This window comes from Callorhinchus milii, unplaced genomic scaffold (assembly GCF_018977255.1).
Source record: "Callorhinchus milii isolate IMCB2004 unplaced genomic scaffold, IMCB_Cmil_1.0 Scaffold14, whole genome shotgun sequence".
In the NCBI taxonomy this organism is placed as follows: domain Eukaryota; kingdom Metazoa; phylum Chordata; class Chondrichthyes; order Chimaeriformes; family Callorhinchidae; genus Callorhinchus; species Callorhinchus milii.
Window position 1 is genome coordinate 1,416,291 of NW_024704755.1, and position 24,858 is coordinate 1,441,148.

The following is a 24,858-nucleotide window of genomic DNA, read 5'->3' on the forward strand; positions in this document are numbered from 1 at the left end:
TGCAACTGCGTCCCGTCAACTCATCGCGCGTGGTATATTTCGCCCCCTCCCCCAAAAAAATACGCAGTCACTACACTTTACAGTACATCCCGTGAGGTGCTTTGAGACGTCTCTCAAGGACTTGATAAGATTCTATATCAAATTATTACTATTATGAAATAAGTCGGGCACATGGTGTCCCTGAGCATCTGTGAGCAGCCTCGCCTCCACCGGGGAATAAGTTCCTGCTGTTCGCAGCTAATGATTAGAGAGTGTGCGCGGCAAGCTTAATGGCTACGTTAGCAGATTACAGTAAATTCCTGATAACTCATCCCTCCCTGGGAAAGGCCTTCAGTGACAAGTTATTTTGACACAAATTGCTTACTGTTTTTTTCACCATAATGATAATAATAATAATAATAATCCAGTATCGCATTCTAATACAACGCACCATCCCATCGGCCAGAAGTCTCAAAGCGCTTCCACGGGACCAGCGAGTTGTAGTGACCGTATATTTTGTGGGCAAACCCCACAGCTGAGCTGCGCACATTATTTGGGAGGAATGTCGGCCGGGGACACCAGGGGAAACTCGCTCTCTTCCGACGGCGCCGTGAGATGTTTAACGCTCGCTTTAACAGGGCGCAGATGTTAAGGTGGGTTTAAGGACCACTCCTCCGATATTGCCGTGCTCTCCCAGCTCTGGGCCGGAGCATCGGTTTCCCACGACAGTAACCTCTGACGATCCGCGCGTCCGACAACAGCGCCGATCGCGTCTTCGAGGCGTCTCCGAGCCCTGCGCAGGACAGGCCGTCGAGTGTGGCGACTGCGCACTGTGTGGGCCAAACGCGGTGGCCAATTGCGCACAGTCACGTCCCCGCGGAACAGTGGCGGACGGTTGTCGAAGTGACCGAAATCTTTCTGGCTCTGGGGGCGAGGGCGAGGGCGAGGGCGAGAGCGACCGAGCCGGGCTGAGAGCTGAATAGTTTGTGGGAAGGGAGTTGGGGTGGTGAGTGGGGTTGGGGGGGAGGGGGGTGGAGGGGGGGGGGGACAGGCAGGTGGATGACTTTTGCCAGTTGGTGTGGATGGTTTTATCAGTCAGAAGGCGTGTAACAGTCTGGGACATAACGACCACTGGTGAGACTGTGCTATTGCTGGGGAGCGGACTGGCTGTTGGCTCATTCACACACCAGAGAGAGAGAGAGAGAGAGAGTGTGAGACACAGAGGGAGAGAGGAATAATCATTCAGCTATTTTAAGAGAGAAAGACAGAGGAGAGAGAGAGAGAGAGAGAGGGAGAGAGAAGGAGGGAGGGAGGGAAGAGGGGATTTTTCTCTCTCCAGAGAGAGGGAGAGAGAGAGAGAGGGAGAGAGAGAGAGAAAAGCAAACGACCTCTCACTCTACTTTCTTTGCGAAAGGGGCGATGATGGCTAACGATGGGGTGGAGAAGGGTGAGGAGACGGAGCAGATGATCGAGAAGGAAGCGGTCCAGGAGGCGGGTGGTGCCCGAGGGGATGCCAAGGAGATCAGGGCTGTGGTCCTCAGCGGCTATGGGGGGCTCAACAAACTGAGGGTGACGAAGAAAGCGATGCCCGAGCCCCAGGGCAGGGACATAAAGATCCGCGTCAAGGCTTGGTGAGGGCGGCTGGCTCAGGGGTGGCTTTCTCTTTTTTTTGGGGGTGGGGGGGGGGGGGTGATGGGGATGGGGGGCGATGGGGATGGGGGGCGATGGGGATGGGGGGCGATGGGGATGGGGGGGGATGGGGATGGGGGTGATGGAGATGGGGGGGGTGGGGATGGGGGGGATGGGGATGGGGGCGATGGGGATGGGGGGGGATGGGGATGGGGGGGGATGGGGGTGATGGGGATGGGGGGTGATGGCGGGGGATGGAGGTGATGGGGATGGGGGGCGATGGGGATGGGGGGATGGGGGTGATGGGGATGGGGGGTGATGGCGGGGGATGGAGGTGATGGGGATGGGGGAGGATGGGGATGGGGGGGTGGGGAGGGGGTTGTTTTGGTTTGATTCGTTTCAGACATTAAAGGGCAAGAGAGGGGAGGATGATGGAGATGGACATTGGAAGGTCCCCCCCCCCCCCCCCCCCACCATCCTTTTCCCAGTCACTGAGCCAATCAATAAAAATAACACACACACAACGCAGGGGGGACATTGCACTGTGTGTGTGTGTGTGTGTCTGGGGGGGGGTGGGGGGGTTACACATTCCCTTATTTAATAATATTAATAATAGTACGTATTGATGTGGATAAGGTACCAATTCCCCTTTCCTCCCCTTTTCCAAATGATCCCCAAATATTGTGAGGATGATTAATGTTGCATTTATCTCCACACACACATACACACACACACACTTTCTCTCTCACCCCCACCACCCCCACCCCCCACCCCCCCCACCCCCTCCTCCTCAAAAGCTAATCACACGACATAAATACTGGTAATTAGATTTTTTTTGCAATTTAATCAAGGGGCGAAGAAAAAAAAAACAATTTATCTTCAATGACATGACACAGAAATTAAATCCTTGTCAGGATCAATATGTTGCAGATCGTTTGATCTTCACACACACACACACACACACACACACTGTCCTCTAAACCAAACTAATCACAGGTAATACATACAACAATTAGCCTTTTTTTTTTGCAGGAATCAGGAGAGAAAATAAATGCATTTTTAGTGACGTGACACTGAGAAATTGAATGGAATTGTCTTGTCTTTCTAAAGCCCCCTCTTGTTTGTGAAATCCTTAAACTTTTAATTCGGCTTCGCTGCGGGTCTTTTTTTTTTGTGTGTGTGTGTGTGTGACACATCAATAAATTAATTGATTTTATTCATTTATTTTTGCTTTAATCTCTCTCGGTTTTTTTTCCGCTGCTGCGAAATTGTTGGCGCAACTGACGCCATTTGTAGCTAATGGGCTGGTCAATAACTGCTGGATTGAAACCCGTGATTTGATATTAAAAAGCCATCGCCTGGTTCCCCTCGATTGTTTTTTTTTTAAAAAAGGAAAGGTTGATTGGGAGAGAGATGGAGGGGCGGTGTTTGTGTGTGTGTGTGTGTGTTTGGAGGGGGGGAAGAGAGGGATGTATTTATGAGGAAAAGAAATGGTTCCTTTAGGCGCTGGCTGTTATTTGGGGTACGTGGATTTAACGATGCAGTTTACAATACCACCATTTATATTTACGCACCGCGATTCCCGTCCGGAGGACTACTGGTTGGGCGCCTGGGTTGGGGGTTGGAGATGAAGAAGGAGGGGTGAGAGGGGGGAGGGGGGGGGAAGATGAACCAAAGGCTTATAATCCTTGCGTTTGATATCGCGCCTTTCACGTTAGGAGGACGTGTCCAAGAGCTTTGCTGTGTGCACCAGTTTTGCGCACAGTGTATGTTATTATAATAATAGTAAGAATATTCCTTGCATGTGATATAGCGCCTTATCACGTCGTTGGGACGTCTCAAAGCGCTTCACAGGATAGACCGTAAAGTGGAGTGACTATTTTTGGGTGGGGGTGGGGGGCGAAACACGGCGGCCAAGAATCTGTTCCCACACCACAAACAGACACGGAGTGGGGGGGAATTGCTGGGCTGGTGGGGGAAATGTCTGTGTAAGATCAAAGACCCGCCCCCCTCCCCCCCACTCCAATATAAAATTGCTGAACTGTTGCCATTCCAAATCGTTAATTAATTATGGAACTGAGAGTTAAACCAATCCCCACAAGGTATACGCTATAGTCCACCATGGCAGGTTGCAGCGAAATGAGGGATGGGCGAGGGGAAGGGGGGGGGGGGGGGGGGCGGGTGTTGGGGGAGAAAGCTAAGTTCTTGTGTAATTATACATTTGACAGACAAGAAGCCAGCAGTTTCTCAGTTTGCGAGAACGCATGAGCTGCTCCATATTCTTGTGGCAATTTTTAAGGCAGGTAGAGTTCCTACTGAGCCAATTGGGAATAAAACGTGTGCATTGTTCAGGGCATCATCATGGTGGGGGGGGAGTGGGGGAAAGGCCGGCAAGTGGTGGGGAGCTGAGGGGACAGGATTCATTTAGCCTCTCTGGTGAGGAAAGATGGAGTATAGATGGAGAAGAGAAGGGGGTATGAAGAGAGATGGTAGGAGGAGCAATGGAGGAGAAGTAGGGGGTTGGAGGAGAGATGGAGGGGTGGGGTGATAGAGGATAGATAGATAGAAAGAGAGATAGATGGGAGGACAGAATCTCAACAAGGTCAGGCTGATAAAGAAATCGATACCGATGGGAAGGAATATTTATATCATCTATTCAGTGCGCAATGACCTGGGCCACATTGACCACTGTTTAGCATTGTCACCAGGGTTAGCTGTAGAGATGTTCAGTGACCTGCCACATTTCAGCGTCAGACCCCCTATTGCATGGTCAGGAGCCCCTGACCCACTTTATATTAAATAATCCTCACCAGACGTCACAAGCCCCGAGACATGAGGAAGAGGCTGTTCCTCTTGCTGGAACCAGAGTTTTATGCAAAAAGCTTTGCTGTTTGGATTTTATTTTGTATGTTTTGTTGGCCTTCTTCTTTGTTTCGGAGAGGGGGGTTGGGGGAGATGGGGGGTGGGGTGAGGGGGGAATTAGCGGAGGTGGTATTACCGTCCAATCCCTTTTAGAAAGTTCTCATCTTCTGCATTCCAGACACCTGCTCACATCAGCCATTTTACTGCTCAGCTTGTGGTGGCTGCAGGAAACAGACCCTGTGTTTTTATTTAAAAAAATCAGAAAAGGGAGATCTGATGAGGAATTGATAATTTTTGGGGGTCTATTTTCAACTCTTTCCTCTTCCCTCTCCCCTCTGCCTCCTCCTCTATCTCCCCTTTCCCAACTCCCTGAAATGTCCTGACTAATATTCTTATATATACATATTATATATAATACTTACGTTTGATTCAGCGTCTTTTCACATCATTGAGATGTCTCAAAGCGCTTCCCAGAATAAATTGTAAAGAGTAGTGTCTGTGTATTTTGTGGGCAAAACGCAGCAGCCAATTGCAAACAGCGGCGTCTCACAAACAGTCGTGGATTGAGTGACCAATTTTGTTTTGAGGGATTAATACCTCCGGAAAGAGATCCGTCAATCGATTAACAACTGGGTTCCTACCTACTGCTAGGTAAACAGAGGTGTGCGGAGTAAGGAAACTTGTCTAAGGTTTCGCCCCATCCGGGAATCAAACCCAGGTCCTCTCACTTGCGAGGCGAGTGCTCTAACCACTCCGCAACGAGACTCCTGGTGTCTGTGCTGAACACACCCTTCACAGCCCGTGAACAGTTGACCTTGTGTCCGGTGTGTCTGAAAGCATTGCTGTGGGTTTGATCAATTTCCAGCCTATGCTCTTGGGTCTGGAGTTACAGCAGGTACTGCAGATCTATCGCACGCTGCTCTGTCTCTCTCTCTGCATCTCTCAATCTCAATGGTAATTGAGGGCAGAAATTTTCTAATGTCAGATCTCCACTGGAGCTGGTAATGGACCACTATCCTGAGCGGAGGATCAGATTTGTTGCTGCCGAGAGAAAGCAGGGCTCATAATTGCATCATTACAGCCTAAGAGGAAACCAAGTCTTGTCTGCAGTCGAAGCAGCCTTCCTGCCTGTCTGTTGTGAAAGCCATTGGCGAGCAGCAACATGGCAAATAGCATTGTATTTCTTACACGGTTACTGCACCACTTTCTCGGGAGATTTCCAAGGCGCCCTGAGCCGCAGCCCCACGTGAAGGCACTATATGGAATTTGTGAATGGAATTTGGTTAGAAGATCAGCCATGACCTTATTAAATGGCGGGGCAGGCTCGAGGGGCCGAATGGCCTACTCCTGCTCCTATTTCTTATGTTCTTACGTCCTTATATAAATGCAAGTTGTTGTTGTTGTTGTTGTTACCTTAAGGTGGAGTGACTGTTTATTTAGGCTAACGCGGCAGCCAGTTTGCACACAGCAACGAACCCCGCAAACAGCCACCAAGTGAATGACCTATTTTATCTGGGGGTCGGGATTGTCAGCCAGGACATCGGGGGAGAGAGCGAGAACGAGAGAGAGAGAGAGAGAGAGAAACTCCCCTCTGTTTTCGGATAGCTCCGCAGGTTCCTTGAATGTCTGCCTGAACAGTCACAGTCTCGGTTTAACGTCTCATCCTCAGCACGGTGCCTCCAACAGTATAGCTCTCCCTCCTCACACCCACCACCACCCCCCACCCCCAGGACTGTATTGGAACGTGAACCTGGACTGTGAGCTCAAGTTCCAACATGGGGCTTGGACCCACAGCCTAATGACTCAGAGGCGAGAGTGTGACCAATTGAGCCGTGCTATATCTCATCCAAAGGGTGGCAGGCGACAGGCAGGTGGAATAATAATAATCATAATCCTTGCGTTTGATATCGCGCCTTATCACGTGATGTCTCAAAGCGCTTTACGGAATATTACTGTAAAGCGGATTGACTTGTGTATTTTTTGGAGCGAGTTCAGGCAAACGCTCAATCCATGGCTGTAATTCTGCCCTGACCATTTTGTTTCTTTTTTTTTACCCAGCGGCTTAAACTTTATAGACTTGATGGTCCGCCAGGGGAACATAGATAACCCCCCGAAGACCCCGCTGGTACCCGGCTTCGAGTGCTCCGGGATCGTGGAAGGTTTGGGAGACACCGCAAAAGGCTTCGAGGTTGGTGTCCATCTGTCCTTTTTTTGCTTGCTCGTACCCAGGTGCTCGTGAAGGTGAGCTTTGCAAACGAGGGAGGGGACGTACGGGATGATTTCTACCCGTTTCCACCCCCCACCCCCCTCACCACTCACCCCAGGATCCCCCCCAGTCCTGGCCAGACTGCACCGGCTGCCTATCCCAGAGAGGATCGATTTCAAGATCCTCACCCTTGTATTCAAGTCCCTGCACTCCTCTGCACCGACCGACCTCTCTGACCTCTCTCCTCAAAACAGTACCCGTTGCCTTTGTTCCTCAGGATCTGGCCTCCTCCTCGTCCCCCGAGTCCTCCGCTTCACCCTCGGCGGCCGTACCTTCAGCCACTATACCCCGAGGCTCGGGAACTGCCTTCCTCACTCCCTTCGTCTCACTCCCTCCCTTCCTATCTTCAGGTCTCTGCTGAAGGCCTTTCTTTTCGACCGCGCCTTTGGTCACCTTCCCCCCCCACCTCCCCCCCCGGCTCCTCCCTCTCCCCCCGGCTCGGCCCCGGGATCCGATACTGTAAAGCGCTCTGAGACGCCGTCCGGCGCTATATAAATCCAAGTTGTTGTTGTTACAGATCGGTGACCGGGTGATGGCGTTCGTTAACTACAGCAGTTGGGGGGAGGTGGTGTGCACCCCCATGGAGTTTGTCTACAAGATTCCCGACGACATGGGGTACCCGGAGGCAGCGGCCTTCCCCATGAACTTCGTGACCGCTTACATGATGCTCTTCGAAGTGGCAAACCTCCGGGAAGGCATGTCTGTGCTGGTTCACTCCGCGGGCGGAGGAGTGGTAATTACAGCTGATGATTCCTTCTAATTCGTCTCATTTTCAGTCTTGTTGACTTTGGATTTAATTGCAGCGTTCGGTTGGTTCCTGTCAAAATATTTGTATCCCCCCGATAGGCCGTTCGCTCTCTGTTGAAAATTGATTGCAGATATTTCAGCACAAATTAAGGACCTCTTGTGGCTTCTTGTTGCACGCAGTGGTACGGCAAAGAAACAGGTCCTTTGTATCCAAGTCCCAAATATTCCACCCAGTCTTCACCTCAAGACCGTTTTTCGAACCCAGCCATCATTTTGGAAACTGCTTTCTTTTCAAGAACTGCGGGAAAAAAAATGTTTCGCGGGCAAAAAAAATGATTTGGATGGTTTTGAACAGTCCCATGATATTGTACTGTTTCAGACAAAAAGATACTCATAATAATCCTCGCATTCGATACGGCGCCTTATCACGTTGTTGAGACGTCTCAAAGCGCTTCACGGGATACACTGTAAAGTGGAGTGACTAATGTTTTTAAATCTTAATTTCGGTTTTAGTTTGGGAAACCCACCTTCAAGTGGTGGTTTCCAAATTGAGACTGAACTGAAGAACTTCCAAAATTCTGCGCGCTCTTGAGATTCCTTGAGGGCTAAGACCACGAGAAAGTTGGGGTTCAGGAGAAGAGGGGTGAGCCGTGCTCTGTGCCATTTACTGACCCTCGCTGTGATTAATTAATGCTTCCCTCAACTCTTCGGTTTGGGCTGTTCTCTTGAATTCTCTGCCGTGTTTTGGATTCCGCTGTATTAATTGTGAGGTTTGCCGTGCGAAATGTTAATTTCCCCCAGAAGTGCCTGGGAACACTCAGCCGGTCAGGAGAGAGGAAAGTGAGTTAACGTTTCAGGTCGATTACAATTCTCACTTAAACGTTAACAACGCTTTCCTCTCTCCGTAGATGCTGCCTGACCTGCCAAGGGCTCCCAGTGACTTCTGTTTTTATTTCAGCTTTCCAGCCTCTGCTGGATTTTGCCTTTTGTTTTATGTTAATTTCTCCGTTTTGCTTGGCTTTTGAATTCAGTGATTCATTCTGTTTCCATCTCTTTGGGGAGCTTGCTGGGGCCAACTTTCTCTCTCTCTCTCGTTCTCTCCCTCTTCCTCCCTTTGAGTTTAAATTTTAATTATAGCCAAAGCCCTGAGCAAGCTCACTTGTTTCCGCCACTGTCTCCTGTTGGTCTGTTTTGCTTCTATTCTTAGCTCACTGTGTAGTCACATATGGATTTTCATTTTTTTTCTCCCCCCACCGCCCTCACCTACAATGACTTTCATTTTCAAGCGTTTTCAGGTTGTTCCACACGTGCCGGTTTCCGAATCATACAATCCTAGAATCATACATCGCAGAGGGAGGCCATTCGGCCCATCATACCTGGACCCGTGCAGTCTCTTTGAAATAACTATCCAACTAGTCCCACTCCCCCGCACTTTCCCTGTAGACCTGCAAATGTTTTTCCTTTTCAAGTCTATATCCAATGCCCGTTTGAAAGTTATTATTGAATCTGCTTCCACCGCCCGTCCAGGCAGTGAATTCCAGACGGTAGCAACTGCGCGCTTGTGCGAGTTCAAAATCCTGCCGTGGGGCTCGAACCCTCAACCTTCTGATTGAGAGGCGAGAGTGCTTCGTAACGTCAAGCACCGGCAGTGTGTAGCAAGTGCCGTGTGGCTGTCACACAGCCCACCCTGGGGCCCGTGTGGGGTGTGGAGGTGCGGAGTGGGGGGGGGCGGGGGGGAGAGGAGCGATCAGGCTTCGCTTTGACTAATAATCTGATTAAAATTCATCTCTGCAACTTGGCAACGCTGGCTCCGAGCGACACCTCGTCTAATCTCTCCTCACTCGCTGCACTTTGAAGATTAAGTGGTCCGTACTGCCTGCAATTCCCTCACCTTTGCAATGACTACCACAAGCTATGTGGGGAATAATAATCCCTCCAAAAACCAAAAACAATAATAAATTGGTCATTTTCAATCCACGACTGTTTGTGGGACATTGCTGTGCGCAATTGGCTGCCGCGTTCGCCCACAAATATACAGTCAATTCACTTTACAGTGTGTTCTGTGAAGCGCATTGGGACGTCCTCCCAACGTGAAAAGCGCTATATCAAATGCAAGGATTATTATTATTATAATATGTTTTTTTATATATAGTTTCTGATACTTTTACATGTTCATGTCCAATTTATTTCTCCCTACCTCTCCCCCTTTCTCTCCCCTTTTCTCTCCCCCTTTCTCTCCCCCTTTCTTTCTTTCTTTCTTTCTTTCTCTCTTTCTCTCTCTCTTTTTCTTTCTCTCTCTCTCAATGTATGGCTTGATCCTTTCCTCTTCCCCCACCCCCCCCTTTTTCACATTTCGCCCACAAAATACACAGTCAATTCACTTTACAGTGTATCCCGTGAAGCGCTTTGAAACGTCACGAAGACGTGATAAGGCGCTGTATCAAATGCCAGGATTATTATTATTTTTAATAATTATATTTGCATCCCAAACGGCTATTCCCAAACCCTGGGGGCTAAGCCTCTGTATCAAGTGCGAGGATTATTATTATTATTATCAGTTTTGTTCGTGTCCGCGGGGAAACTAAACGCAGCATCGGTGTTTCGTATCATGCCAGGGTCAGGCAGTCGCCCAGCTGTGCTCCACCATCCCCGATGTGACCGTGTTCGGTACAGCCTCTTCCTTCAAGCACGAAGCCATCAAAGACTCCATCACCCACCTCATCGACAGGAACGCAGACTATGTGCAGGAGGTGAAAAAGTAAGTTGGTGAAAGGGAAAATGGTGGGATGTTCGTAGCGCAGCAGGAGGTCAATCGGGTGTTGCGGCGGAGGGAGGAGGGGCAGTGACGACATGATGTGCGGGGTATGAGTCAGTGCTTCATTGAATACAAAACACATGGGGGTGATGGGGATGGGGATTTCGGTCCAGGCTGATATTTTCACTAGGCACCCGACTTCCATCTGTTCTTAGCCTTTGTCATTCTCTTGTGAGACCTCTCTCTCTCGCTCTCTCTCTCCCTCTCTCTCTCTCTCTCCTTTGCTCGGTATCCAACCTCTCCCTTTCCTCTGCAGTGCTCCGAGACGTGAAGGGCGCTGTGTAACTGCAAGTTGTTGTACAAAGCCGATTTGCCCATTCTTCACTTAGCTCCAAGCCGTGTGAACACACTCAGCATTTTGACGTCTATTTTGTTTTCAAAGACTTATTTCTCCCACCCACATCCCCTTCTCCTCCCCCTCCCTTCCCACTGCTCGACAAACCAGCTTGAGGGACAAAAAAAAAGCCCGTAATGTTTCATGCGCTTGTGGACGAAAGATACAATACACGTAAGCTGTAAGGAGAAGCCAATTAAACCGATGAAAGGATGGCACATCAAAGTGCTGGGTCGGACCTGGTAACGTTGTGTTTCTGGGTCATATGCCCAACTCTCCATCCATCCATCACAAGCTATTTCATCCAACGCCCCCACTCCCATCCCCCACCATCACGACGCACAGAGTGAGGTCTGACAATCTGCCAGTCCATCTCTCTTTCATTTACAAAGAAGCCACCAGTCTCTCTCGTTCTTTCCAGTTTTCTGTCTGTATTCAGGCCTTTTGTGATGCCTTTGAGTTTAACAACAAGTCGCACTCATGCAGGGTCTTTCACGGGTGTGTGTGTGTGTGGGGAGTGGGGGAGGGTGTGGGTTGGGGGAATGTCTCAGAGCTCAGTTGTTCCTGCCCAGTCGCAGTGGGAGCCCGAGCTGGGAGGGAGGAGAGGAGAGGAGAGGAGAGGAGGGAGGGGAAAATGGCCAGAGTCCCAGTCGAAGAAATGGGGAGCAGACATGGGTTGAAAGCAGTGAGGGAAGAGAGTAACATGGAGGGATTTGGAAGTGAGAGTGGGCGGGGATAGTGCCCGAAAGCTGGTGAAAGGGACGGCTTTTAAGTTGACCCCGAAAAGTTCATTGTGTTTGATTAAAGGAGCAGGGAAACGAGGGCCAAAGGGGAACGACCTTCCTCCAGATTAGCCAGCGCTGAACCAGTGCGTGACTGCCTCAGGGCATCTCGGAGAAAATTCCTCACGGAATTAACGGAAGAAGCATTACATCAAAAAGCACTTGATTTCCCCCCCCCCCCCCCCCTGCCGGCCAGCCCGTTGCCTGACGCATGTGGGTTCCCATCCCCACGCTCAGGGCCTCTTCAAACCAAACTAGTGAGAGTTCCACGTCTGCGTGGGGGAATTTTCGATGAAATGCGTCAGGAATGGGATGTGCACTCTCTCTCTCTTATCTCTCTCTCTGGAGGGATGCTCTCAGCTCACCTGGGCGAGGGGTACACCCCAGCATTTGCATTTGGGAGTAACTGAACAGCTTGCCTATGGAGAGCGCTGTCTGGCAGGCTTTTCCCCTGCTTGTTCAGGCTGCTTCACCCGACCTGTCAGGCTTGTAGAGTTTAACAGGAGCTGAGTGGGAAGAATCCCTGGCCTCTCCTCACCTGCCTGCCGCAGACACACACGCACGACCAGAGGTGGGTGCTGTTGAGAGACCGGGAGCAGGAACCCTGGCTGATTTTCCCCTCCCTGACGCGGAGAATTGTTTTATTCCGAGACCAATTTATCCCCCGCAGGAGACCAGCGAATTGACGATCCCGCGCCTTCTGGGTTTATTTCAGACTCGCAGCATTTGTGTGTTTGCTTTTCAGACTCGCCAAGCTTTAATGGGATTAGCGTGTGTTAATTTTCCCTCCAGAAATCTGTTAAAAATGAATTTCGGCCTCGTAATCCTGTTCACTGCGTGCTTCTTGAAATTGAACAAAGGGGACGCAGGAGAGGGTGCCCAAACCAGCTGAGCTCGTTCACAGAGATACCCTGATACCCTACTCCCCACTGCGTGGGGCTGGGGTCAGGCTACTCCCCAGTGTGCACAGAGCACAGGGAGAAGCAACAACAACAACACCAATTTGCATTCGTATAGCGCCCTACACGCAGGATGGAGGGATTGAGGGAGAGAGAGTTCCAAAGCTTCGGGGCATAGCGGCTGAAACCACGGCCGCTCATGGGGGAGTGGAGGGTACGGGGGATGAGCAGGAGGCCGGAGAGTGGTGGAGCGTGAGGCTGAGCCCAGGGGGAGGGGGAAGTGACCGTAGGCACGGTCGAAGAGGAAGGATTTCAGGCGTGACCTGAAGATGGGGAAGGAGGGGGGCAAGGCGGAGGGATGGAGTGAGAGTGTTGCTGAGGGCCCCACGTGAAAGGTGCTACACAAATGCTTCGTTGTTTTGCCGTTCAGCTTGGCTCGGAGTCAGACTCCGCCACCGTTAAGCGCTCTGTGACGCCACCCTGTGTGGAGGGCGCGACATAAGTGCAAATTGTTGTTGTTGTTTGTAGCTACAGTAAGCTTTTGCTTGTGTTCCAGAGTCTCACCGGATGGCGTGGACATTGTCCTGGATTGCCTGTGCGGTGAAAACACTGGCAAAGGCCTGGGGCTCCTGAAACCTCTTGGAACTTACATTCTGTACGGTATGTCCCGGTGTAACCGAGTGTCGCCGGCTCCCGCTGGCGAGGCACGGAATCAATCAAACGATAAATGTTATTTTTTTTCTTCTTCCGCCGTTATATATGCGACAAAATAATTTACGCGACTTCCGTAACCACCGTGTTCGCTAAACTTCCAGGCTCATCAAATATGGTTACCGGGGAAACGAAAAGCTTCTTCAGCTTTGCCAAATCGGTAAGTAAACCGAGGAAAAAAAAATCGCACGGCAGTTTACGTGCGTGTCGGCTTGCTCCAAAATCGCTGGCCTATCCGGGCTTGTGCCCGTTGTTTAAAGCTTTGTCGGTCGTAAGGAAACAGAAAATAAATGTAACTCGGCTCTCGTGACGTTTTCTTATTCCACCGGGCGGTGAAACGTTAACGGTTTAGCTCCCTTATTCCAAAGCACTGAAGAGCCTCCCACGCTTAGAAGGTTTGTCTGCGTCACCTGATGCGCTGGCACGTCAGTGATAACAATATTGCTTGTATTTGATAGAGAGCCTTTCACGTCAAGAGGGCTTAGAAACTAATGCATGTTGGGGGTGGATGGGTAGAACAATAGCGAGTTAAGCAGTCACAATGGTGTCGCTAAAGATTTGCCATCGTTACCTCAGAGAGCACAAAGGTGGTTTCTATTATAACCCGAGCAATATGACTTTTACAATCGAGCCGGCTGCGGAGAGAGCCTGGCTTTGTCTGATGCCGTTGAGTATCGGTGGAATTGGAAAGTAAATGCCGGGGATAAGGCTATCATTGGGTCATTGTATGAGGAGCCTGACATGTTAACCAGTGCGTAGAGAACTGCCGTGGAGACATCGCAGGAGCTCGCGAGTTCATGGCCATGCATCGACTCAGTGCAATTATTTTAGTCCTTTTGTTTCCCACTTGTATCTTATTGGAGTTTCATTATCAATAACAACCCAAATTGATGCATTAGTAAACATCTTGGCTCATTCTCTTGAGGGTTTCAGTGTGTCACTGGAGCCTTTCAGAGCAGGAAGGTGAGGGGGTGTGAACCTCACTGTGCGTGTGGTTATCAGATCTCAGTGGGGAGGGAGGGGGGATAGAGTGGGGTTAGGGAGGGAGAGAGGATACGCAGAGGAAATTAAAGGTAGCTTGTGTATCTCTCCGCAGTGGTGGCAGGTTGAGAAGGTGAATCCCATCAAACTTTATGAAGAGAACAAAGTCATGGCTGGATTCTCGCTCCTCAATCTTCTCTTCAAGCAGAGCCGGAGCGACCAGGTCAGAGCGGTGATGGACAAGCTGTTAGCACTTTACAGCCAGAAGAAGATCAAACCTTTGGTGGATTCTCTGTGGGCCCTGGAGGAGGTAAAGGAAACTTGTCTTCTTGTCATTAAACCAGGTCAGGGTTTGCTGTGTGTGGGGCTGGCAGGGGGTGAGGGAGGGGGAGAGGGGAATCTTCAAGTGGGCTACCGTTTACACACGAGAAACCAACTCACAAATATCCCGTTCACTCTCTTTTGTCGGCCTGGCTCAGTCGGTAGTGCCCTCACTTTTGAGTCAGAAGGTTGTGGGTTCAAGCCCCCGCGTTGGGCCTTGGTACTGACAGTCTAGGCTCAACTTAGCACTTCCCACTTCCCATCCCATTGTCAATGTTGCAAACTGGGCCCCCAGTTTGAAAACACGGAATCTGTGCAGAAATGGCATAATTTAGAAAAGTCGAAAACGGGTGGTTTGGGGTTTGGGTTGGGTTGAGTTACATGAGTCATCCATTGGCGTAATTTGGGCAATTATATGGCACGATCTATTTACCGCAGTTTAGCCATTGAAACCTGTACCGAGGCACTTATTTATATCTGCAGAGCTTTGCTCAGCTCTCCCCCACGACTGACATCTTCATTCCCACCTATAGATTTTCACCGTCAAACAGCCATTTCCTCCCGTCTGCTCACAGCCCAGCCTGTAATGTGGTACGTTGGCTTGGCAGCCAGCTGAAAGTGGTTTGTTACTGAAATCACTGATTGGAAACTGTGAGTCAGCAACTTGACTGGCATTGTACATAAATCCCTCTATATTTAGCAGGAACTGTGTTAAACACCACTGCCTCAGCAAGGCAACAATTTGTGCTTATATACAACCCCTTTCATGCATCAAGGAATCCCTCCTCTCTCCCTCCTGCCTCTACCTTTGAAGCCCACCTTAACACTTATCTTTTTTGACTACGGGTCCGGTCCGGTCACCTCCTGCCCACTCCCATCCTTCCTCATCTCCCTTTCTCCCCCCCCCCCCAATTCCGCTCCCCAACCTAGACTCGCAGTCCGCTGTGTGAAACTCTGGCACATGCTCCCAAGAAAGGCGCTGGATAAATGTAAACTGTTGTCGCTGAAAAAGGTATGGGGTAAGCAAGGCCATTGGGATTAAAAGATTTGGCCCAATTAGATCCCATTTTCTCCGAACACCTGCCCTACCATCTCCCATCTAGCCATTCCTTGAATGAGTCCCAGTGTTCTGGCCTCAACCACCCTTCCTGGTTCCACCTGTTCATTACCATCTGTGTGAAGGAATACTTCCTGGTTTCTGTTATGAAATTGCCCTTCACAACCCTCTTCCTGCCACTGAATTTCACACACCCCCACCCCCCCAATCCCACCTTCTCCCCCAACCATTTCTTAGTGAATATATTAAGAATGATAATAATAATCCTTGCATTTGATACGCTCAACGCACTTCACAGAATACATTGCAGAGTGGATGGATTGTGTATTTTGTTGGCCAAACATTCACACTGTCCCTGTCATGACGTGCCTTTTTGATGCACAACGCTCTTGCTGGCAAGCTGAGGCGGCTAAATTTTGTGAGTCAAGGTGATTAATAAACACTGTGAAACAGCACAGAGTCCTAGGAGTGTGGCTCTCGGTGACTCCATTGCACATTGGTATGCCCGGCTCAAAGCAAATCCCGCTTTTAATGAGTCTAGCCTCTACTGCCAAGCTGACTTTCAAACCAATTAATAGATTGATCCTTGATCACATCAAGCCTCAACTTGGCCATGTATTGTGACAGGGACCTTATCAGTTGCTCTCTGAGGGTCAGGACGTGGAATGTTGATTGCATTATCTTCATCCTCTCAATTCATGTCAACACAGTGTGCCTTCTCAGCACAAAAATCTCATTCACGGCCTCGAGTTCCCTTTCATTTTTGTCTTTGATCTTAATGGGTTTCCACGTTGCTTCCTTCACATCGCTCGCCAAATCCATTGATGTCTACTAATCAAATCGTTCCCAAGATCAGACCTGTCTCAATGTTTGGAAACACTTCCTCTGGTGTCCGTTACTTGACTTCCCCTTCCCCCCTCCCACTCCCTCTCTTTCCCCCTCCCAAACTGGCACAAAAACAAATATTGATGAACTTTGTGCTCATCAAGTGGGGAGATGTCCGTACTGGGAAATCTATTTTGTTTCTATGTTTTCCCACCTAATGGCATCAGACACTCCCTATCAGGGCAGCTACAAAATGGGTCAAAGGCAAGCCAAAGGTCCCATCTCCAGAGACTTGATAAGATCCATCACCACCACCAACACCATCAACGTTGGAAGGAACATTAATAAGAGATTTCCAATTGTCATGCTGCTCATCTTCACGGCTTTTACCAAGTCAATAAAATGCCAATTAATAATGATTTGTGGTGACATTTGTGCTCTGCATCAGCTCCCACTGGGGTCTGAACTCAAAGAAACCAAAGTTAGTGTCTTGCAAATATCGCTGATCTTTCTCTTCTGCCGTGAGCAGCAACGTTGGCAGCCTGGCTTAGTCGCTCGTTCTTTCGCTTCTGAGTCAGAAGGGTTGTGTAATCAAACCTCCACGTCGGGACATTGAATTCCCACTCTAGGCTGACACTCCAATGCGGTGCTGGGGGGGGGGGCACTGCCTTGTCCGAGATCCGTCCTTCAGACGAGACATTAAACCAAGATTCCATGGCACTATTGGAGAAGAGAAGGGAATTTCTCTCTCTCTCCTGGTGTCTGGGACGACAATCCCACCAAATAAAATCGGTGCTTCACTTTATGGCTGTTTGTGGGGGAAGTCGCTGTATACAAATTGGCTGCCGCGTTTCACCCACAATATACGCAGTCACTTCACTTTGCAGTATGTCCCATCAGGCCCTTTGAGACGTCCTCCTGACATGAAAGGCACCGTATCAAATGTAAGGAATTATTGTTACTATAAGTGCAAGTTGCTGCTGCTGCTGCTTTGTGTGAAGAAAGTCCCCCTGACCTCTCCCTTTGCTGCTTTTGCTTAACGTTGACTTAACGCACGGCGGGGCCACATTGTAAAGCTTTCATTTCTTAATTTAAATGTTAAGTTGAACAAATCAAGTTAGAACAAATGCAGAAGTTTCTGGAGAATCATCTGTCAAAACATGGCCAGCCCCCCATTAACGTAAAGATAAGAGAGCGAACGCATTTAACATTTCCGTCAAAGAAAATATTTCCCACCTCTCCCCGCCCCAAACAAGAACATCTCCCTCCCCACTCTATGGTGACTTGGCCAGAGTGTAATGAGATCGCGGTCCTTTAAGCACTGAATGCTCAATCTCTCTCCCACGCCTCTTTTCGAATCATGTCTCGTTTGCTTGTTAACTCTCCGCACTTGTATTCTGCTTGAGTGAGATCCCAGAATCAGTGTTAATTGTGCTCCCATTTCAAAGCAGTATTGTGCTTTGAATTGGAATTTGACATGGAAATATTTGAAAAAGCACATGTTTAACAGCGGTTTGAGCCCAGGCCAGATGGACCTTATGGTCTCCCAGTTGGCGACGGAGAGGGAACTTGCTGTGTGGACTGGATCTCAACATGGATCGAGGAGAGAAAGAGACAGAATTCTGCACAGAATTACATACAGCCCACGAACAGGCAATTCAGCCCAACTGGTCTGCGCTCTCCATTCTTTACCAGATGAGACGTTGAGCCGTTAAACTGTTAAAGATTTTAATGGAGTTATTCGAAAATGCCCAGGCCAATAATTCCCCTCTCCCCTTACAAAATTGGTCGTACGCTGTTTGTGGGGACATCACTGTGCGCTAAATTGATTGCTTGTGTTTCACCTGCAACACACACAGTCACCACACTCTTATTGTTGCTGTTGTTGGTGAGGTGTGTGAACGTGCGGGCGGATTAGGCAGGAAGGACGAATGATGGGTCGTGTTGGTGAGGGCAAAATGTTAGATACAGAGTCCTGGTAAGCGAGACATGATTCTCTGACACGTTCTCTGACGGCAGTCACTCTGTGGTCCTACATACCAGCCAGATGTCAGGAAACGTAGAGGTAATCATTGTTACTACGAAGCCTAAAAAATCTATTGATGCACGAAGCAGCCTCATTAAGTGTCCGGAGTAAACGGTTCACCGTGTCTGCTACAGGCCCCGGCTCTCTGTCTCTTTTTTCTTTTTTCTTTCATCTCGTTTTGTCTCCTTTCTTTCAATGATAATAATCCTCGCCTGTGTTGAGCCTTATCAGGTCATCGAGACCATGTCTCAAAGCGCTTCTCGCCATTTACCGAGATGTGTGGTGACTGTGTGTTTTGAAGGCGAAGCTACGACCATAATTAACTCTTTATCTTGTGGCTCTTTAATATTCGGGGGGCAAATACTGGGCTTTTTTTCACAGGACAAAGTGGGGAGCTCTTTCCTTCCGGGTGGGGGAGTGAGAACAGAATTCCGGGGGTGTCGGGTGTGGGGTGTGGGGAGGAGATCAGCTGTCTTGCTACCCTCTTCTCCCCCCTCCCCACAATTTCCCCCCCGCTCCCCTCCGCCACCCACCTGCTCAGATCCCTGCTGACACTCACGGTGTGGAGTCGCGCACACACGCACGCACGCGCGCGCGCGCACGCACACGCCGGCCAGCCGCTTTGAGTCCGTATGTCAGCCATGAGTCAGCAACCTGCGCGGCGCTGACTCAGCACCGTTGGCCTGGCCCGAGACAAAGTGGCTGAAGGTGACGTGCTGAGGAGAGACAGAGAGAGAGAGAGAGAGAGAGCGCGTTAGAGGTTGCCTGGTTACGCAGCACCCTGCTGTCTCTGATCAGCGCTGAGTGTGTGCGCTGTTTACAGAGCAGGCCGTTGGTGGCCGAGCCCGCACGCTCTCCCCCCACTCAGCCCCCAAACCGGGAACCATTTCCCCTCCTCTCTTCCCTCTCAAAAAAAAAATAAAAAGAGCCCTGGAGCCGACATAACTGGGCTTTGTGAACGATGTGCTATTTCATATGAAGGAGAAATCTGTTCCAACCCCACATTCTGTTCCCCCTCGTAATCTCCGGGTTTCACCATGGGCGGGTGGGCATTGAGCCTAACGGCCCCCCACCCACCCTCCGCGCCCCCCCACCCCCCCCCCCACATACACACACATTCTTGCTTATAAACCAGCACAGCTTTGTTGTTGTCCAGCCAGCAGTGTCGAGCACCTCTCGAAGTGAAAGGCACTGTATCAAATGCAAGGATGATGATTATTATTATCATTGATATCATTACAGTTTGAATCACTCCTTTAGAGGTAGTTTCTAAGTGGTTTGCAGTGATGGTCAGCCAGACCAAGGTAACACTGCCACGTTACATCTGAATGGATGTTGCTTTTCTTAATATATTTCAGCTTCCTAAAATAGCTGCTTTATATTTTTTGTTGTTAATATTTTGTTCACCGGGTATTTTGTCAAGTCGTTTCTGAATAGTCTTATTAACAGTCCCAGTCGCAGCGATGATGATAAGAACTATGTTTATTTTACACTGTTACACGCCGCTCGCATTCAATTTGTGGATCGATATATTTCCCGGTTTTATCATTATTACTACATTCCTCTGTAGAAAGTGCTGGAATGAAGAGCGCTTCGATGGTTTATTTTAAGGGAAGCCTTGTTGTTTTAGTGCGATCGGCCCCTGTGAACGGGTCTCAACGGGATGGTGAGCCTGGGAGAGAGACCCAGACCAGACCCAGGCACATTGGGCTTAATCATCGCTGGCTTTGTCCCCGGGACAAGCTGGAGATGCTGATGTCGGAGCGGTTGTCAGGACTACTGTTTCCATGGCAGTCGGTGCTCGTTACTGACAAAGGGACCGTCCTCCGGGTCACTGTCGATCACTGGATGAGCGTGAGCCATCCATCCCATCATGTCTGCACCCACTCTCTCGCCAGAGAGTTGTGTGTATAAGCCATTCCCCCCCTACTCCCCCCCCCCCCTCCATGGTTATAAATAAATAATAATCCTTACCCTTGCATTTGATGCAGCGCTTTTCACGTCTTCTCAACGTCTCAAAGCGCTTCACAGAATTAGACTATATTTTGTGGGTGAAACGCGGCAGCCAATTGCGTACAGCGGCGTCTCACAAACAGTCATGGATTGAAGTGACCAATTTTATTATTGGTTTTTTTTGAGGGATTTTTATCAGGGGTGTGGAGTAAGGAAACTTGCCCAAGGTTTCACCCCCTGCCGGGAATGTGAACTCCTCCCGACGTGAAAGGCGCTTTACAAATGTAATTTTGTTGTTGTTGTTGGTCACTTGCTACAAGTGACCCATCCAAATACGTCTCATATCTATCCTGGGTGGGGGGGGTGTTGCATTGTCCGAGGTGCCGTCCTTTGGATGAGACGTTGAACCGAGGTCCCGTCTGCCCGTCCGAGTGAGCGTTCGAAGATCTCGCGGCGCTATTTGAAAAGAGAAGAGAGTTTCTCTCTCTCCCGGTGTCCTGGCCGACATTCCCCCAAATAAAAATTGGTGCCTCGCTCCATGCCTGTTTACGGGACACTGGTGTAGGCCATTGTGCTGCTGCGTTTTGCCTACAAAACACACAGTCACTACATTTCACAGTAATTCCCATCACCGAAAGCAAGATAGCAAGCAAAAGGATTTGTATTTTTTTTTCCACAAAGGCTTTGACCCTTTAAGATGACCTCCCCACTCTTTTCCCCCCTCCATTTAAGACGGGCTGGCTTGCCGAGACGCAGTTAATGCAGTAGGATGTGTTTTGACCTTGTTGCCATGAAGATCTGGCTCCCAGTTTGAAAATGTGAGACAGAGAAGCAATCCGCCGTTGGGAACGCAGGCTGAACCTTGTTAACAAGGCATGGCGGTGATTTGCAAAGGCTGCAAAGGAAGCAGGAATAAATTTCACAACACCCCACCTTGTCCCTCTGTCCCTCCGTTGCTGTTCTGAGCCAGGAGTGAGAGAGGGAGAGAGCGAGAGAGTGAGCAGCAGAGCCAGGCTGAGACCTGACATGGATAGCGACTTGAATGAGCTGTAGGACGTACAGTCCTGGGGCTTTATCGTTCTCTGTCACCGCGTTGACTTCCACACGTCACCTGAGCGAACGCCTGGTCTGACAAACCCCTGTCACCAACAGCGGCTCCTTGTTGAGTGTTTCCCGTAGCCGATTTTCGTGACCGTGACATGAATTGCTCAGTGAGTGAGTCAGAGGTGGCCACTCGCTGATTTCCCCGCATGCCTTTAGCCGCACACTAACAGGTATCGGATTGTCGGGTTCCTTTTCTCTTTCTGTAGGAATTAATTTTCATAGCTGGTTTAATTTTTCTCTCCCCTCAGACACGAAGACACGCGCAAACATATAGCAACGCGCGCACAATGGAAACACACAGAAGAATACAAACGCACACGCACACACACACAGAAATACGTACCCAGAGCTCAGGCACACGCACAGATCCCCTGTGCTTCTCTACTCACCTATCAGCTTATTTTTGAAATAATATTTTTAATGATAAGTGTGACAGATGTCCTACTTGCCAATTGTTAGTGCGAGCGGTCCTTAATTGTGGCTCGGGAACAAAAGGTCAATTGTGCTTCGTGCTGACAAGGACTCCCTTTGTGCTCAGCTCATTCTGGATGCTACAACAATTGGTCTTGTTGAGGGTGGGGGCTGGAGGTGGAAGAGGTGGTGGTGGGGTGGGGGGGGGGCATTGTATCCGACAAGTAGCTGCTGCATATTTGAACGTTCTCCCGGTCGGCCGAGATAATTAGATGATTAGATGCCGCATTAAAGGTTTCAGAGTTAACAGAGACTTTGAAAAGGTCGTCTCAGCTTCACGGGGCAGTGCTGATCGCAGCCTTTTACTTTCATGTTAAAGTGGGTTATTAAAGCCCAGCACACACGCACGCGCAGTCACTCATTGAGAGGTGTGGAATTTAATAATAATAACATTACTTACATTTAATATAGTCCCCACCACGTCGAAAAAATGTCTCAAAGGACAGTTGCCGCCAAAGTGTAGAAGCGAACACCAATTTTATCTGCAGCTTTTCTTTTCCCGAGAGGGTAATTAATGGCTGGAATGGGAGGGCTGCCAAGGGTGGTTGAGGCCAGGACTCTGGGACTCATCGGGAAAAAACAGCTCCATGGTGGGGGTGGGGGGTGGGGTGGGGGAAGTACGATAGGGCAAGTGTTCTGGAACGATGAGATCAGATGGGCCTAAGGGACTTCATTAACCCCAACCGATCTTAAAATAACTCTGAAATACCGCATTCAAGTTCCCCTCATTGACTCTGGTATTTTTTCCAACTCTCCGATTAGTGTTTGGGAAGTTGCTTGAAAGTCATGGAGTCCTGTAGCTCAGTGGTTAGGGCACTTGCTTCTTACGCGAGAGGTCCCGGGTTCGATTCCAGGGCGGGGAAAAACCTTAGGCAAGTTTCCTTATTCTACACACACGTCTCTGTTTGCTTAGCAGTAAGTGGGAACCCGGTTGTTAGTCGATTGGTGGATCACGTTCCGGGGATAATAATCTCTTCCCACAAAATAATTGGTCACTCAATCCATGACTGTTTGTGGAACACTACTGTGTGCAATTGACTGCTGCGTTTCGCCCACAAAATACACACTTTACAGTATATTCAATGAAGCACTTCGGGACGACTTAAGGATGTGATAAGGCGCTATATCAAATGCAAGGATTATTATTATTATTATTGCTCCGCTGATGACACAAGTTTATCCGCACTGGTTACAGGTGAAGGAAGCCATGCAGAGGATCCATGACCGAGGGAACATAGGAAAGCTGATCCTGGACGTCGAGAAAACTCCAACTCCCCTTGTGAGTGCTTTCATTCCCTCGGAGAATTGAACTCCTCCAGTCACTAGTTATGAGGCCAGTGAAGAAAATCAATGAAACATCTTACAGGAACATGTAACTTAAGAGCTGTTGACAGGAGCGATTAGTTCCACTGAGCTGGTGAAATGGACTGTTGTTCCGAGGTTTTGATGTGCCGGGGAGAGAGCCCTGGGAGCAAATCAACGCTTTTTATCCCTTTCGCCTCCCCCACCCCCCCACCACGCCGCCCCAAACTCCCACTCTCTCGGCTCGGGGTCTCTGTGAAGCCCTGCGAGACGGTACGTGTACGGGAAAGGCGCTGTGTAAACACAAGGACACAAATCCCTCTGCCTCGCCTCTACTTCAAGGCCCGTCTCAAGACCTTCCCCTTTGACTTTGGGGACACTCCCACCCCCACCCCATCTCCCCTTACCCTCCCACACCCTCTTGATTCCAACCCCCAGCTCAGGGGCAAACCCTTAACTGTTCAGCACCTCGGGAAGTCCTCTTGACGTGAAAGGTGCTGTGTAAGTGTCATTTGTCGTCGTCGACGTTGTTGTTGAACCCGCTGCGATTATTGGCATTGAAAGCATTGTATTGTTTTTGTTTCCATTTGTCTCCCCCCACCCCACACCCCCCCCCCCCCACCCCACCACACCCACTCCCCGACCACAGATGGCAAATGACAGCACGGAGACCAGCGAGGCGGGAGAGGAAGAGGAGGAGCACGAGGGAGACAACGGCAGCAAAGAGCGCACGCCCTTCATCCAGTAACCGCTCGCACCGAATCCCGCCGACCAACGGGCGCTTTGCCTTGCGTGGCCGAAATGAGGATTGGCGCTCTGCCCCATCCCCCCAATCCCCCCCCCCCCGCCCCCCAGTGCACCAGTGAACAAATGCTGTAGTCCAGTGTGTGCGTGTATGTGTGTGTGTGTATGTGCGCGTGCGTGTGTTTGTTTTGCAGTGAGCCAAGCCAAGCTATGCTGTCGAACCTTAGTTGTCTGATTGACTAAAGTGCCATACACTCCCCTCTCCATCCAGTGCAGTATTATGATTTCGTGTTCAGTGTTCGGATTCCCACCTCCCCACCCCCCCCCCACCCGCACCCCCCCCCCTCCCCCTTCCCCCACCACCCTCGACAGGAGAACCATAGTGTACGCTTGCCCTCGTTTCTGAAGTGAGAACAGTCGTTAATCGTGAGTTTATTGCTTCGATCAGTATTTCCCCGAATCCATTTCCATTCCGCTCCGGTCCAGTTCATTTCTCCCTTCCTCCTTCCTCTCTCTCTCTCTCTCTCTCTCTCTCTCCCCCTTCCTCTCCCTCTCTTCTCTTCCTCCCTCCTCTCACTCTCCCACCCTCCTCTTCCTCCCTCGCTCTCTCTCACCCAATCTCTCCCCTCTCTTTCCCCTCTCCCCTTCTCTCCTCTTCCCTCGCTTTCTCTCTCCCTCCTTTTCCCGTTACCCATCTCTCTCTCTCTCTCTCTCTCTCCCTCCCTCCCTCCTTACCTCCCTCCTTACCTCTCTCCCTGCATGACTTGCCATGACTGGTTCTCTCCTACCCGTTAGTGCCTGTATTTATTATAATACACATCACTGACCAGCAGACAGTTTAATATATAAACGTTCCGTACAGTATTTGACACGTGTACCTGTCGTCAGCCGACGTGACCGAAAGCCCGCTTTTTATGAATTTGCCTTACTAAAGACTAAATTAAAGGTGAGTTTAGACCTATTTATTTAGCCCCGAGCGAGCCTGACTAATGTGAATGGAGGTATGTGTTCTCGTTAATTTGCTGCGTTGGTTTGCATTAGTGCTTTTGT

General features: G+C 49.8%; 1 protein-coding gene across 1 annotated transcript; it reads left to right on the top strand.

Moving 5' to 3' along the window:
* Nucleotides 1-1,320: 1,320 nt before the first annotated feature.
* vat1l (vesicle amine transport 1-like) lies at nucleotides 1,321-23,905 on the top strand. The gene is made up of 9 exons (XM_042340282.1): nucleotides 1,321-1,610; nucleotides 6,529-6,658; nucleotides 7,254-7,469; nucleotides 10,099-10,241; nucleotides 12,870-12,973; nucleotides 13,129-13,184; nucleotides 14,121-14,315; nucleotides 22,958-23,041; nucleotides 23,714-23,905. The coding sequence occupies exons 1-9, from the start codon at nucleotides 1,399-1,401 to the stop codon at nucleotides 23,810-23,812; spliced, it is 1,239 nt and encodes a 412-aa protein (XP_042196216.1). The 5' UTR covers nucleotides 1,321-1,398; the 3' UTR covers nucleotides 23,813-23,905.
* Nucleotides 23,906-24,858: the final 953 nt, after the last annotated feature.